This window comes from Oreochromis aureus, linkage group 9 (assembly GCF_013358895.1).
Source record: "Oreochromis aureus strain Israel breed Guangdong linkage group 9, ZZ_aureus, whole genome shotgun sequence".
In the NCBI taxonomy this organism is placed as follows: Eukaryota; Metazoa; Chordata; class Actinopteri; order Cichliformes; family Cichlidae; genus Oreochromis; species Oreochromis aureus.
In genome coordinates this window covers 13,579,574-13,595,631 of record NC_052950.1, presented here as the reverse complement: position 1 = coordinate 13,595,631, position 16,058 = coordinate 13,579,574, and the positions used below count along the sequence as shown (strand labels likewise).

The 16,058-nt window shown below is 41.4% G+C and overlaps 1 protein-coding gene across 4 annotated transcripts; it reads left to right on the top strand.

The window, feature by feature from the left end:
• Positions 1-975: 975 nt before the first annotated feature.
• Positions 976-15,259, top strand: tfap2a (transcription factor AP-2 alpha). 4 transcript variants are annotated; one of them, XM_031755550.2, is made up of 7 exons: positions 976-1,197; positions 5,733-6,152; positions 7,357-7,408; positions 9,073-9,298; positions 10,189-10,307; positions 11,990-12,131; positions 13,509-15,259. In XM_031755550.2, exons 1-7 carry the CDS (start codon positions 1,165-1,167, stop codon positions 13,795-13,797), a joined length of 1,281 nt encoding a protein of 426 aa, XP_031611410.1. In that variant the 5' UTR covers positions 976-1,164; the 3' UTR covers positions 13,798-15,259. The 4 variants fall into 4 exon arrangements, with proteins under 4 accessions (XP_031611410.1, XP_039473246.1, XP_031611409.1 ...); XM_039617312.1 differs by lacking the exon at positions 976-1,197 and adding an exon at positions 2,556-3,058; XM_031755549.2 differs by lacking the exon at positions 976-1,197 and adding an exon at positions 3,534-4,301.
• Positions 15,260-16,058: the final 799 nt, after the last annotated feature.

The following is a 16,058-nucleotide window of genomic DNA, read 5'->3' as shown; positions in this document are numbered from 1 at the left end:
TTATGTGTGTGATATAGTGAAAGGTAGGTCAATGCTGCTATCTGCCAGCGAAGTGCCCCCGCGACTACGTCCATAGCAGCCAGTTTGCCTACGTGTGTGTGTGAAGCGTATTACTTCAAAGAGGAGAAGGGGTTACGGACAAAAGATTTGGCCATTGTCACCCACGTCAGCGCACGTGTTGCTCTGCTTTCTGTGTGCGTGTGTGCGCGTCTCTCATGTGTGCGTGTGTACCAGGGGGAGGGGGAGGGAGGGAGGAGGCGGTTGGGGGGTTGTGGGGGGTTGCTCATTCGCTCTTGGCCCGAGGGGTCTACATAAGTATGTATTAGAAATAAACAGTGGATAAATAAATAATGACTCTCACAATAGTATGGTAGCTTTCTGTGTAATGATGTTGGCAGTTAACCTTCAAGTTTTTTAACTTGACACAGTTTCATTTGCACTGACAATTCATGTTTTCTACTAAGCAAGACAAATCAGAGAAGAAAAGGAACGGAAAGGTTAACAGATATGTCCTTTTTAGTTTTATGCCAGGTGAAGACAAATATAACCTTTATAATTATATATATTTATATTCGCTTTGTCCCACGCAGTTTCCCGTATTTTCTCATATGGAACCTTTATTACTATTATTATTATTATTATTTTAAAAAGCACATCTTAGATTATCACACTGTTTATGCGCACAATAAACCAAATTAATATTTGATGAAAAATCATATAAAATCCTCTTTTTTTTTGTCAAAACATGAAATGGACATTTTCCTTTAAACTGATCTTAAAAAAAATATTATTACAGATGTATGTATTTGTTGGGGTGTGTTGTGTCTGCATCAATCACGTTAAATAGCCTAAATAATATCCATACTTTCAGCTCGTCACTTGTGAACGCTGTTGTTTAAAAAACTAATTAAGTATGACAGCTCAGACCTATTCAACACACAGACACAGACAAGCTGTTTCTTTTTTTCTTCCCAGGTGCTCGCCACTCTCTGGTCCACACCCGTAGCAGTGCGCATGCGTCGCCAGGTGGCTCCGCACCGTTTTTATGGCCAGGTGAAGCGATTCCGGCCCAGGTAAAGGTTTACTTTTGCGAACGAAGGCTTAATGAAATAGACGCGCCGTCGGATCGGACCAAAACAAACAAAAGGAAGCAGAGGATAAAGAATGTCAATTATGGGCAAAATGATGGAATGGCAGGTATGTGTTGTTTACCTTAAGAGAAAGAAAACGGCTGCAAAAAGGGGGAAAAATACATAAAAACAGTCAAAGTATCGACTTGTTGGATGAGGCTGCATGGACGCTATGAAATCCTGTAGTAAAGAGAGGCGGCAGAGTTCTGTAGAGGCTCCTGGATTTGATCACACAGGAGATATTTTGGAGTCTTTTGCGGGGAGGTATAGCCTGAAGTGTGGAATTAACCATATTTTTTTTGTTGTTGTTGTTGTTGTTGTTTTTTAGTTCTGAATGTCTGAAGGTATGGATCGTTTGTTGCAAGGACATCGTGCGCGTTTCAGACACACTGTGATATCCACATTTGTTTCATCATAAGTTAGACGTGTATGGAAACAGACTTGAGGTGCTTTGTTAGAGGTGGGGCGATTACAAAACACAGCCCGTGCTCGAACCGTGTAGTTAGGCTTTAAAGCAGAAAAAACAAAAACAAAGAATAACAATGATAAACTTTTCATGTGCTTTGCAGCTGTTCCAATTGTGCATGGCGTGAGCATCTCACAGTGGACTTTCTGTAGAGTCTAATTTTTAAAAAATGATCTGGGCTTGACTCAGAAGTATGGCCTCGGCTTGTGGATGCGTTGGGGATTTAAGAGACGACCTGAGATCTTTGGTGGAAGAGAAACACTCCCGTTTCAGGCGAGCAGGCCAGGTCTCTTTTGCAGCACGCACGGATGCATTGCTGTCGTTGACAGCCGCTCCACGTTCATTAATAACAACTGTTTGTTACAAAAAAAAAAAAAAGAAGGGAGGGGGGGTTGTCTCTGTCCCACCAAAAATACCAAACAGGCTTTTAAAAGGGGGACAACGCCTTAAAGCGCCGTGGACCTGTCTGCTGACCCACGACCTGGTGAGGTGAAGGCTCGACCGGCGACAGGACAGAGCCAGGCTCCCCCAGCCGCTCATTCAAATGAAACAAGGCCATGTTGTTGTGTTAATTATTGACACCAACCCCCCCTCCCTCCTCGACTCCCTCACAAGCCCTGCCAACCTTACAGGTAGCCAGTGGACCTGTAGAGCAGCTTTGAATAACTCACCCTTTTTAACATCACACTGAAAGAATAGCCTCTCGAGGTCTCCGCTCTCAATAGGATTAAAATAACACTTTGGGATTTTTTTATTTTTTTTTTTGTAGAAAAAAAAAAATCAAGGTTGGCCCCACGGTGTGTGTGACGGGGTGGTAGCATAGTCATGCTGTCTTTACATCAAATTTAAAGTCATCAAGAGGTGGATAGAAGTAAGTTCAGTTTAGACAAAAAAAAAGTCACAGAAAAATATATTTGACAATTTGTTAAAAATATACAATTTCTGGGGGATTCTTTAGGATGTGCACTTTTCCATCCTCCCAAATATGAAATCAAAATGATTGTAGAAAGTGTCCCAGGTGCGAGCAGGTCCCCATGCATGACCGTACCCTCCCTTCCTCTCAATAAAAAAAACACACACACACACACACCTCATTGAACAGTAGAAATAATAACCGTGTGTAGCGTCTTGTTGCTTTTTTAGTCTTTACCTGTAATGCTGTCCATTGGTGTTGTGTGAGCAGATGGGGGGAATCAAACGGCTGTTGATATGCTAATGAGGCCCGGTGCCAGTGTTATTACAGAGCTGATCCAGCCCTTCACTTCCACCATTAGAGGGAGACCTCAGAGCGCAAGACAGACAACCAACCCACAGCTTCAATAAAAGTAGTTTTTCTGAGCGGGGAGCACAATTCACTGAGTGAAAACAAGACTAAGGCGATACCTATACTCAATATCCACCTCAACAACCCATGAAAATGCTCTGGAAATTAACTGATAACATTAAATATGAAGACTGCGAGGTAAGAGGCTCGTTTTTAATTTACTAAATTTGTTGTTGTTATATTATTATTATTTTTAAACATTCAATAATTATTTCATGGCTGCTTTTTAAAATTGTTTTGATCCAGCTATGAGATTCTTTTGACAGCTGTTAGAGAACATATTTAACTGCAAGATGAATAGACTGCATATTATGGCTTTTGTTAATTAATGTAATAATAATAACAATAATAATAATAATAATAATAATAATAATAATAATAATAATAATAATGATAATAGGAAGCTGTTTTTAATATCGCCTGGCTGCATAAAAATCACAGCATTTTCCACTTTAAAACTTACATTAAAAATAAAATAAATATGACTAAAAATTCTATTGCACGTGAAAACATTAAAGCAATAATATACACTTACCATGCATTAAATTAAAAAATAATATTTTAAAGCAGTGTGAGTGCTGGCACTGCCTGGTTCATTTTGCGCTTCAGTTACAAGCTCTTGGACTCTTCAGGTTTTTCTATCACTGCAGAAGCTGTTAAATTCTGCGTGTGCGTGTATGTGTGAAGTGCATACACTGAGTGATTGTTGTTGTTGTTGTGGACACAGACGAAGTTTGGCAGTAATACCGGTGGCTTGTTTAAGGAGTGGAGAAGCCAGTCGGACGTGTTTTCGCCCGCGTCCTGTGAGAATAGAGAAGGACGGGAGCAAGAAAGCAAAAAAAAAAAAAAACAGAAAGAAAGAAAGTGGCACCTCCGCGGTCGTGTTAAATGGATTCTTTTAATTTACAGGCAAACGGTTTGTTTCATCCGCTGGTATCGAGGCAAAAAAAGAAATACATAAACAGATAAATAACATTTGCAGTCGCGATCCAGCCGAGGCCCCAGTAAGTGCTGTTTCGTAATTTTAAAGTGCATGATTAGGCAGGAAGGGGAGTGGAGCTATTTCAAGCCGCGCGCAAAAGTTACAGAGCGCAGGATCCAGCGGCCCTGTCTCACACTGTGGGAATTTTATTTTGTTCCATCTTTCCGGGTCAACGTTAAAGTTAAAGCCGGCGTGACTCTGGGTTTTTTGGAGTCGAGGACGGATCGGTGGATTAATTCGGCGGAGACAGGAGAGGCAGAGAGAGAGAGAGAGTGAGAGAGAACCATGGAGGACAGCTCGCTGTCGGAGTCTGAGGTGGAAAACAAAGGGACAAACGGTAGAAATGAGCCGGCTGGAATGCCCATAGCGTCGTCTGCTGGATTTTCACCCAGTTCAGAGGTGCACATTGTTTCCTTCGCTGGCTTCTTCATTCCTGCCTGTGGTCCACCTCCCTTCCCATTCCTGTCTTTCTTTCACTTTTGCGCTTTGGCCTGGGACTCTTTTAAAATGCCCCCCTCCTCCTCCTCCCTCTCTCTCTGATTCGTCAGACGAGGTGAATGTCCCTCTTTTTGTGTGTGCCTCTCTCCGCACACTCTCTCACTCCCTCTTTCTCTCTCACTCCCCCTCTCTCTCTCTCTCTCTCTCCCCATCTCTGATTAGATATACTGATTCCTCCTTTCAATGGACGTCATTTAAGCGCAGACTCCTGCCTTGAGTTGCGTCCTCCGCTTCACGCCAGATTTCCGTCTATTCTTTCCTTGTTATTAAGTATTCCTGTGATATTAATTGTAATGAATGCGTTCTGGTAGGAGTCCGAGAGGGAGACGAAGAAGCGGCTCTTTTTTTTGGGCTAATATGAGCTCGAGCGAAGGGACGGTAGCACTGTGATAGAAGCCCGGAGAACAGGGGGGAAAAGAGGGTTTACCAAGAGAAACTTTTCAACCTCGATCGGCCAGCACCGCCGAATATCTGCATTGTTAGAAGCAAATGAAGGGCAGCTGGGATCTAACCATTTATTTCTGATGGATTATCGTCCTGCTACCGAGGCACATATCTGATCGCCGGGGCCATCGTGATCTTTGCAGGAGAGAAGAGTCTTTTCGGGGGCCTTGTTCTTTTTTTTTCTTTTTTCCTTTTTGGGTTTTGCTGGTTTATTCCTTTTGCTCTTCTCCCCCGCCCCCGCCCCCCCCCCCTAAAGACTCCGTGTTTTTGTGAACTGATTATTATATTAATAATTTTTTATTATTATTGAGTCCCCACCAAAAATCCTTACAGATGTTAGTGCACAGTTTTTCCGCGATGGTAAGTTGCTGGAGTCTCCCACTATCAGATACTTTCTTTCTTTGCTTCTTTGCCTACCAGATTTTTTTCTTTTCTTTTTTTTTTTTACTTCAAGTTTTTTGCAAAGCGTGCATGCTTAAAAAATCAGCTGAGCATCCTGCAAATAAAAATAAAAAAAAAAATGTCAGGACTTTCCTATTTAATGCCGTTTCATTCTCTGGATTTTTTTTAAATTATTTATTTTGCTCATGTACTGTCAGGTTATTTTGGATTCCCAAAACTTTGCGGATGTGTTGTAGGTGTTATTGTTTTTTTGTTGTTTAAAAAAAATCCCTTTCCCCAATTAACTGGAATAATTCAACACAGATTCCACACTTGAGCTAATTCGTGTCATCCACTCAGGGGCATATTTGATAATGCCCGCAGAGCATTCACATGTAAAAATATAGACGGACGTTTCGCTAATTTATGACCGTGTCCTTTATTTTGATTTTTATTTTGAACGTATTCAGGCTAAAACGCACTTTTCCTTCTTTCCTTACCTGTCAGGATCGTCACGACGGCACCAGCAATGGGACAGCCAGGCTACCTCAGCTGGGCAGCGTGGGCCAGAGTCCCTACACGAGCGCCCCTCCGCTCTCCCACACACCGAACTCGGACTTCCAGCCCCCGTACTTTCCTCCACCCTACCAGCCCATCTACCCGCAGTCTCAGGACCCTTACTCGCACGTCAACGACCCATACTCCCTCAACTCCCTGCACGCCCAACCGCAGCCACAGCACCCGGGCTGGCCGGGCCAGAGGCAGGGTCAGGAGAGCGGCCTGCTGCATCAGCACCGCGGCCTGCCCCACCAGTTGTGCCGGGAGTATCGCAGGGAAGTGCTCCTGCCATCCGGCCACGGCATCGAAACGGGACTGTCGGACTCTATCCCTATCCATGGAATACACCAATCTTTAGAAGACGTGCAGGTGAGGCAGCGTTTACCTGGCTTTCTCTTTCTGTGGAATTACTCCCTTTAAGAAATGAAAATAGAAAGAAAAAAAATGAAAGAAAGAAAAGGAATAATGCTGTCATTAAGAGTTCGAGCACCACGGGTGCCAACCCGCTATTATCAGTGAGAGTTTGTGTGTGTGTGTTTTATTTAAATAAATAATGAAAATTGTTCTGTCACCCCGCCTTTAAGAAATCAGGTACTAGTCATAGAAGTGCTGTAACTGTATCATGTTTATCTTATTAATATTAGCTGATACAAAACACGACTGACACGCAGTAAATTAGGTTCGGGGAGCTCATTGTAGCTCTTAAAATAGCAAATATACTAAATAATAAATGCATGGATTTTTTTTTCCCAGTATCTTCAATGCGGTTTAAGACAAAGCAGCACTGATTTGCAATTTATTTCTGTCATGAAATATATTTAAAAGAAAACATTTATAATGCTGTTCGTTGACACATGGCTTTTGTTCGACATCTGAAACTAAAAAGGCATGAAATAGATGAAAATAACTGATATCTCTATTTTCACGAGTAATTTTTTTTTTGTCGTTTGATTTTAATTTAATTTCGCTGTTTTAAAAAAATAAAATAAATGAAGCCGACGCTTATTTGAGAACAATAACACGAGAGTATACTGCTTCCCGATAACGAGAGAATTTTACTTTGCTGCACGGAGCTCAGGCAGACGTTTTATTGAAGATCTGTGATGGACGAGCTTTTAAAATTGTCAATAAACTCCATTCATATTGAGAACATTACAAAAAAATCAGAAACAAACACCAATAATTCGCTAATTAGTTCATAGGCCTTTAATAGGCAGCGCCGCCATAATTACTATCCAATCTAGATTAGAAGTTTCCTTGTGAGTACAGCCAATCTGAGGGCGAAATTAGGTCAGGATTATGGGGCGACACAGCTTCGTTATTTAAGTCTGCGTTTGTCATCTAATCAGTGTAACCGGTCGAAAACACACATGGACAATAATAACAGGTATGGGGCCTCGGGAGCCTCCATGTTGGGTGATTGTGGCTGCTAATTGTGTCAGGCTTTGTTCCTGCACCGCATCCTGAGGTGCGTTTACGTACGCAGGACCGAGGTTGACATTATTAGATTTTTCCTTCTCTTTCCTGCCTTTGTACTTAAACGTATACCTTTTTTTTTGCATTTGTGTCATAGCCTGTTGAGGATCAAGGAATTCACATCCCCGACCAGACTGTAATTAAAAAAGGTAAGCAATTTCCTCCGAGATACAGTACCATGCATGTTTCTTCAAGCTGCACACCACTAAGCAACACACACACACTCGCATACACGCACACGCACAAACGCCATTCACTATTCTGCTCGAGAGAGCTCGATGCAATGCGGTAATGCCTGACTGATCCTAATACGCAGTAGCCTATTTTTCATTACATGGTTTCCAAGTGCGTCAAACTGGCTGCACCTTTTTTTCCCCCCTCGCTGATGGAATTTACTGTCAGCGTTTCAGCGCAGCGGGGAGATGAGTAGAGCTGGTGGGCTTTGTAGGCCCGCGTGCTATTGATGGTCAAAGATACAGGCCTCATAGACGATCCTGGCACTTCAGGAAGCCAATAGCTGCAATCACGTAGCGTGGTCAAATCTAAAATGGGAGTTGGTACCGCTGGATGGAGCACAGGCCTGCTGTGTGTAGGATGATAGTCTGTCATTCAGTGAGGGGAATCAAAAACTAGGCTTGGGGAAAAAAATCACTTGGCTGGATTTTTAATATCGTGAAATGTAATTGTTTAAATATATATTTAGGCTACTTTGGTGAAGGTTGTTGGATTGTGCTGTTGCTGCTGCTTCAGTCCGTCGTGTTTATTTGCTGTTAAAATTCAGTGAATTGTATTACTTGATACAACACGAGGAAGTCCCATTCTTTTCGTGGCCATGTTTTAAAAACGTTTTGTCAGGTCAAATTAGAACTCGCTGGATAAGATACGGAGTGATTTTGCTTCCCCATTTCTTCCCTTCCTTTTTTCGGTTTTTACTTCTTTCTTTCTTTTTTATCTTTTTAAACATTCTTTCTTTTTTAGTCTGTCTATCTGCACATCAACATGATAATTGGCTTCTTATATTAGTAATCTCAAGAGTTCGTTTAACTCCTATTGTCTCTATTAGGCTCCCTTGAGCCATTAATGTCACAAGTGATCTATCCAAAGGCGCACAGTCCCCTTTGTCTCCGGTTACTGCACACCAAAACGGTGTAAAGCCCAGCACTGCTGAGCCCCCCCTCCACATACACACACACACACACACACATCCTTAACCCACTACCCCCAGTGTGAAATCACACACGGGGTACGGTGTTTTGCTGGATACCCAGGATATGTCAGAATAGGTAGACTTTACAGAATCTCTCGGTTGGTATGGTTGCTTTGTGCGGAGATGCTGTTTAGGGCGCACACATCCTTTTATTTTTCATTGTCTGCTGCATAGTTGTCTACATAACGTCATTGGCTGGTGTTTTTTAAAGTAATAATAATAATAAAAATAATAATAAAACAAAAGAGCACAGACGAGCGGAAGTATACTGGCTTTCAGGCAGGTATATTTGAACGGAAATCAGGCCTCATAGTGCTGATTTTACTGATTCTGCAATATATTATTATTATTATTGTTATTATTCGCCAGTCTTACCGAACATGTACACATGTTGTGCTAAACTCCAATTTCGGGGCCTAACCCCCCACCCCCTTCTCATTTAGTTAAGGCTCTGCATTGCATGAAATTCACTGAGCACGGTCTCTCTCTCTCTCTCTGTCTCACCCCGCAATCCCTCCCTCCTTCCTTCTCTCCATCCCGCCATCCCTCACTTTATCTCCCCCTCCCCCCTTCTCTCTCTCTCCCTCTCTTCCTCCCTGGCTATAGGTCCAGTGTCTTTATCCAAGAACAACAACGTCTCCGCAATCCCAGTAAATAAGGACGGTCTTTTCGGAGGGGTGGTTAACCCCAATGAGGTGTTCTGCTCAGTTCCGGGTCGCCTGTCCCTGCTCAGCTCCACATCAAAGTACAAGGTCACGGTGGCAGAGGTGCAGAGACGCCTCTCGCCGCCCGAGTGCCTCAACGCCTCTCTGCTGGGCGGGGTGCTGAGGAGGTGAGATTGACTGGTTGGCTGGAAAAAAACCTCGTCTCTCTACTCCCTCTTTACCTGTGGGTTTGTGCGCGTGCGTATGAAACTCTCGCTCTACTCCAATCATTTCTTTCAGCGAGCGTGCATCTCTCCCTTCCTCTCTTGCTTTCCCATTCTCTCTCTCTCTCTCCTCTGTACCAAGAATAATTAAAATCGACCAACCATGACACCTAGCTCCTGCATTTAAAGCAGGGGGGTCTGTTAAATTCCATATCAACTTCCCAAGCGTACTGGGTATCTCTCTCTCTCTCTCTCTCTCTCTCTCTCTCCCAAATTAATGTAGGCCTAGTCTGTTTCAAGCCCAGCTCTATAGGCCCACTGAAGGCATTACACATGAAAACATTGGTCTCCAGTGAACTGTCTACAGAAGTGCTGCAGACACACAGCCAGTAATAGCGCTGCCTATTAAGTAGGACTTTATTTATTCAGTTTGTACAGTATTTGCTGGTAGAAAAAAGGCGGAGGGGGCTCCTTTAGTATTATTTATTGTTTGCAGCTATCAGATATGTGGAGGAGGGTGAAGTTCACGTCCGACTTTAAATCAAATCCACTATTAGCCAAAACATATATACATATAGTTAATCATTAATAGTTATGGATTAATCATTACCTTTATATGTCTGTTAATTACATATATATATATATATATATATATATATATATATATATATATATATATATATATATATATATATATATATATATATATATATATATATATATATATATATATATATATATATATATATATATATTCAAAGAAAATATTCTTGCTCATATATTAGCCTCCCTTATAGAAATTCCTCCACATAAGCAACACTACAATGAGTTTCTGCTTTGTGTTACTGTCACAGGGCCAAGTCTAAGAACGGAGGAAGAAGCTTAAGGGAGAAGCTGGATAAAATCGGTTTGAATCTACCTGCGGGCAGACGCAAGGCAGCCAACGTAACCTTGTTGACGTCACTAGTCGAAGGTAAGTCGGATACCATAAATCACGTTCCCACTCTTGTTGCTCCCGCGATACCAGGTGCTTGCAAACTCGTTTTTTTCTCTCCTCTCTTTCTTTCTTTCTCTGTGTTGGAAATCAGCATATGCGCTCATCCGTGTAATGTGGACCGACTTTGCCTCGCAAGTAATAAAGCATGAAGGATGTGTGTGTGTGTATGTCTGCGAGTGTGTGTGAGAAGAGAAACACACACGCACACACACACGTATATGTATATATAGTGAGAATGGTGCTGGTAATTCTAGTGGCTTTGCAGCGTTGGCCTTCGCTTTCAGGAGCACACTTGCAGGTCCACGGCTGGCCTAGTTTATACACTGGATTAATTTGTGTTGAAGTCCAGTTAATTATTGAGTGCTGCTTGTTTATTGGGCACCGCTGAACTGTTTCACCTCATGGATGAGAAGTCGATTGATTTATTAACCCTGCATTGTTTCAAACGTTAATATAGTCTGGATATAACAGTACAGAGCTGATTTTTAATGGTGACTTAATTCTTTCGTTAATAGCTTCCCATGCTTTGGCTTTTGGTGGAATTTTTATTGCATGCAAATGGCGTGGCGCTGACCTATTGGGAGCTATATGTTTTGGGCCTATTATAAAATAAATTAGTCAATTATTGTGCGCAGAAAAGATGCCTTTTGCGCGACTGGATAAATCCATTCTGCTAGCAGAGTTGAACCTTATTATTCAGTGCAGTGGTATTTGGTGTGCCGCTGGTTTCCAAAGGTGAAAGCCTGCGATGCTTCATTGGTCCCCGTTAATCATTATTGCAGAGGAGCACCGAATGCAATATTCATTGTGTTTCGTAGAAATTTGGTGCTGTATTGTAATGAGCCTGGAGAAATGTTTGATTGTGGGTAATAAGAGGTTGGTGGCACGTGGGGGGTTGGGGTGGTGGATGACAGAGAAGGGTGGGGGGGACTGAGACAGCCGGTTATTTATTGAAGGGACAGTGGGTTTTCTGTGCTGTCATTGTTTACGATCCGCTCCATTTTATGGAAAATAGCTTACCGGACTTGAGCTTTGATGCTAATTGGCGCATGCGTTCTTCCGGAGCAGAGGCTTATGGGCAGGAAGCCCCGCAGTAAAAACTCAACTGCTTCAGGAAATTAAAACCAAAGACTTGGAAAGAAAAAAAAAAATCCACCAACAAGAGAGGCGAGCTTGGGACGGAATTAAAGCAGCAAGTCTCATAAGTGAAGTTTGCAAAGGCAAAGTGAGATTTAGGTGTAGCCTTTTAAAATTGCTGTGATCTGCTGGACTTTCAATAATGCGCAGGCATTGGTAATCAATGACATGGTGTCGAGCATGACGCTCCGTCTATACTTCACCTCCACTTAAAGGTTCTCCTCCATCTCTTAAGTCTTCCCACGGTGTGACGGAAAGACGGGGTGCACTGACAGCTCGCAGGGCCAGCTTCATTATTATTATTATTGTTATTATCATTATAATCATTATTATTATTATTATGTCGTCATCAGCAGCAGCATCATCACTGACGCTGCTGGGAACGCACAGGTGCCTTAACCCTGCCGTCTGAACGCACAGACTGGACGCTGTGTTCGGGCAGGGAGTGTGAACTTGTCTATGCTTGATGTAACCATGCTTTATGGGCAAACACATTCAACCTCATTTCTTTTCGTTCTCAGGCGAAGCGGTGCATCTTGCCAGGGATTTCGGTTATGTATGCGAGACCGAGTTTCCAGCCAAGGCAGTAGCTGAATATGTAAACCGTCAGCATTCCGACCCAAACGAACAAGTCCAAAGAAAAAACATGCTATTGGCCACGAAGTAAGTGCTATTATCACATTTCACCATGTCACACCAAATGCATGCCGCTCTGTGCCAGCACAGAATTTGATCAAAGTGCTGTTTTTTTACGCAGTTTTCACAGGCTGGATATTTTATTTTGCATTATTTTATTTTCTATTTTTTAATTAGAGTATGCTACGTCAGACGAGTGACCATGATAAATAAAAAAAAACCCCAAACAAAATAAATAAACAACGCGTTTGCCTCATACATATCGGGCTAGCATTACCGAATAACAATTAATTAATAATTAATTAATTAATAAACTTTTTCTTTTTTTAACCCCACGCTTCTCACCTGTTTTAATTATAGATTTAATTCACTTCCTTGTTTTCTTTATTATTATTATTTAAGCAGGTGCCTCTATATGATATCATAAATAATAATTACAAGGCTTGCTAAATATACCGCTGTTCAATATGGGCCTTTCGCCTCATCCACTGGCGCAGCAGCATTTTGTTTACTGTGAGATTTCAGTGACACTGACACATAGCTGGTTTTCATCCAGCACACTGTTGGTGTTTACTATGCATTAACTAAAACATGGGAAGTCCTTACAGGGCAAAGAAAAGCAGAGGCAGCATTTAATATTGATGATAGGCTGCTATAATCAAACAGCTGTTGGCCATAACTGCTTATTATAGGCTTTTTTTAACGTTAATATACAAGTGACATGATATGGAGAGTGTATCTGTGTTAATCCACCCTTAATGCTGGAGCCCCCTAAAAGGAATGTATGTATTTAATAATTTAATGTCATATATTGCTAAATCGTTGGTTTTAAATGATGAAAATAAAAGGATGAAAGCAGGAATTTCTTATTCTTTTTTTTTTTTTTCATTTCTTTGTCTTTCCTGTTTGATAATCAGCCACTAAAGTTCAGAGTTGAGGCTGCAAAAAAAAAGAAAAAAGAAGAAGAAGTTCATTATATTAGCAGATCTTTCCTTGTGTAGTTGCCTTGTGTATTATGATTTTTAAAAATGATTATTTATATTTTAAAGTAAAATACTGCAGCTAAGAGATTAACTGTCACCTGTTTGTAGCTCCAGGACATTTTCTTTCCCCAAATGTTATTTTTGGAAACGAAGCGAAGGAAACACCGGCTCACACAACAAATTTGTCCACGCAGATATGAGAATGTGATGAAATAAGTTTCTCTTTTAAGCTCCAGCCGGATACTTTTAACTCGCTTTAAGCAAGTTTAGGATTTACAACCCAGCACTCCCGCGGGGGCATTTCGTTTTGCAGTGTGTCCATTTGTATTTAGCCTCTTTTTCTTGCATTATTGGAACATTAAATTTTCATGCAGGGATTTTCTGTCTCGGTCATTAACACCTCCTGTCGCTCTGATTTTAGGCAAGTCTGCAAAGAGTTCACAGACCTGCTGTCCCAGGACCGCTCGCCGTTGGGAAACTCGCGGCCACAGCCCATTCTTGAACCGGGAATTCAAAGCTGTTTGACCCACTTCAGTCTAATTTCGCACGGTTTCGGAACCCCTGCACTGTGCGCGGCCATCACGGCCCTGCAGAACTATTTGACCGAGGCTATCAAAGCCATGGACAAAATGTACCTCAACAACAACCCCAACAGTCACTCAGATAACGGCACTAAAGGCGGAGACAAAGACGAGAAGCACAGAAAGTGATTTTTTTTTCTCTCTCTCCATCCCATCTTCACCGAGGGCCAAACCGGCCCCCCCACGCAGGGGCCCTTCTTCTGCACCGACCCCACACCCTTCCGCCCCGGCGCCCCTCTGCCCCCAACCATCCAATATAAATATTATAAATACCTTATAAATATTATTGATAAAGTTAAACGTGCCACTTCCTGATCTTGCGCGGTTTTACATGTTTTTTTTTTTTGTTTTGTTTTGTTATGTTTTTACATCCCACTTTGGATTCAGGAGCAGGGGGAGGGGAAAAAAAAGAAAAGTCGCAAGAATCTTCTTCCACCACCTGAACCATATGAAATGTTATTTAAAAAATAAAAAAGAAAGAAAAGAGGAGAAAAAAGCTGCAGAGGAACAGCTCCAGGGCGTGGAAAAGCTGTATTGCCTCACCCAGAGGACTTTTTATGTACTCCCCTTATTTTTTATGAGCTGCAACGGATGGACTGAAATCCAGCGACCCCTCTATATCTCAATTTTACGATTGTGACAAAGAAAAAAAAGAAGAAGAAGCTAAAAGAGGACGAATTCTTATCAGTATTGTGAATAGTAAACTTGAAAAACAACGAGAAATCCCACAGATCTCCATGCCATGACTTCAGTTGTAGACTCTGTCTCTCTCTCTCTCACTCTCTCTCTCTCTCTCTCTGTCCAAGCGACCAACTTGAACTTTTTTGAATTTCAACACGATTCACGGTTATATAAGGGAATCAGTGTTCATGTATGTATATATTTATTTATGTGTAATTTAATGGGAATTGTAAATATGGTGCGTCTGTTGAAACTTCTTTTTTTTTTTTTATTTATCTGGTGCCTCCTGTTTTAGTGGGTTTGAATATTCGGTTAGTTCTTCATGTGATTTTATGGTTCTTAGAAAAACAGAAGTTTGGGGTAATTTTTCATTTCTCTGGGATATTTCAACTCAGCCCTCTTGTAGCATGTTGAGGCGACATTGAAGCAAGTGAACAAATTTAATAGAAATAAACTTCCAATTTTCTCTCTATATATCATCCTTATTCAGTTTTTTTTAAACTTTTATTTCAGACAGAGCATAAGTGAGACCCCCCCTCCCCCCCACCCCACCACCACCCCCGAGGAGAAATGTTCTTGTGTGTGTGTGTGCGTGTGTGTGTTTCTATTTTTCGTTTTTATACGAGCTTTTATGTGTTGTGCCAATCAGAAATACGTTCCCACCTCTTGTTCTCTCCTTGAAGCACCATAAAAGCAATAAATGGAATATTGTCTTTTTTTCAATGTTCGAAGACATTCAAAAACATTTTTTTTGGGGACCACCTGATATCTTGTTATGTCCGATAATGTCCGAAAATTGGAGGCGGTTTTAGCTGTATTGTATAGACCTGTGCTGGCAATAGTTCCTATGCCTGTCAATGTATTATAGTCCTTTGTTGCCCAGAAAAAAATAAATATTTGATACGCTTCATCTCGATTTTATTAATATCTTTTAATTTTTTATTCACTGCTTGATATACCCGGGTGTTTTTTTTTCTTCTTCACGATTTTTTTGTCTTGGTATTTTTTCCCCCCTATTCTGAACGGCTACAGTAATTGAGTTTAAGTCTCCCCTGACGATTGCTCCTTGCAATAAGCAGCTGAACTCACTGTTTCCCTCAAGTATAATAAAAAAAAAATCTTACTTTAAACTCCCTAGTTCAGAGCACAGGATCTTATGCAGGCCAAATGGCTCACAACAATGGATATATTCGCGTTTGAAGTGTGCAGCGCCACCCCTCCAGCTAAAACCCTCTGAGATGTATATAGGCCTGGTGTGCAATGTTTTGTTGTTATAGGCTATATTTGGCTCTTCTTCGTTGATTCTGTGCCGGATCTTTATTCAAAGACACGCATCAAATATTTGTTATGTTGTTTCGCCGCTCAGTGTAATCAATGAACAATCAGAGAGCTCAGTGTGGTGGATTTTTATTTATTTTTTTCACGTGTCTATTCCGTGGCATAATCGTAACACTTTTTTCACTTTTTAACAACGAATCTCCAGCTTTAAACTACAATTTCGCCTGATTTTGTGGCTGTGGTTCTGAAAATGTGGCCATTTTTAAATTTGTATTTATTTATTTATTTATGTATTTATTTTCGTACTTTGTGATGGCAAATCTGGCGCTAGCCTTTTTTTCTTTTCTTTCTTTTTTTTGTTGCTGCATGAGCTGCACAGAGCGGCCCATTGCATAACATTTAAGCTGCGTTTGATTGTGTGCTGATGGCCT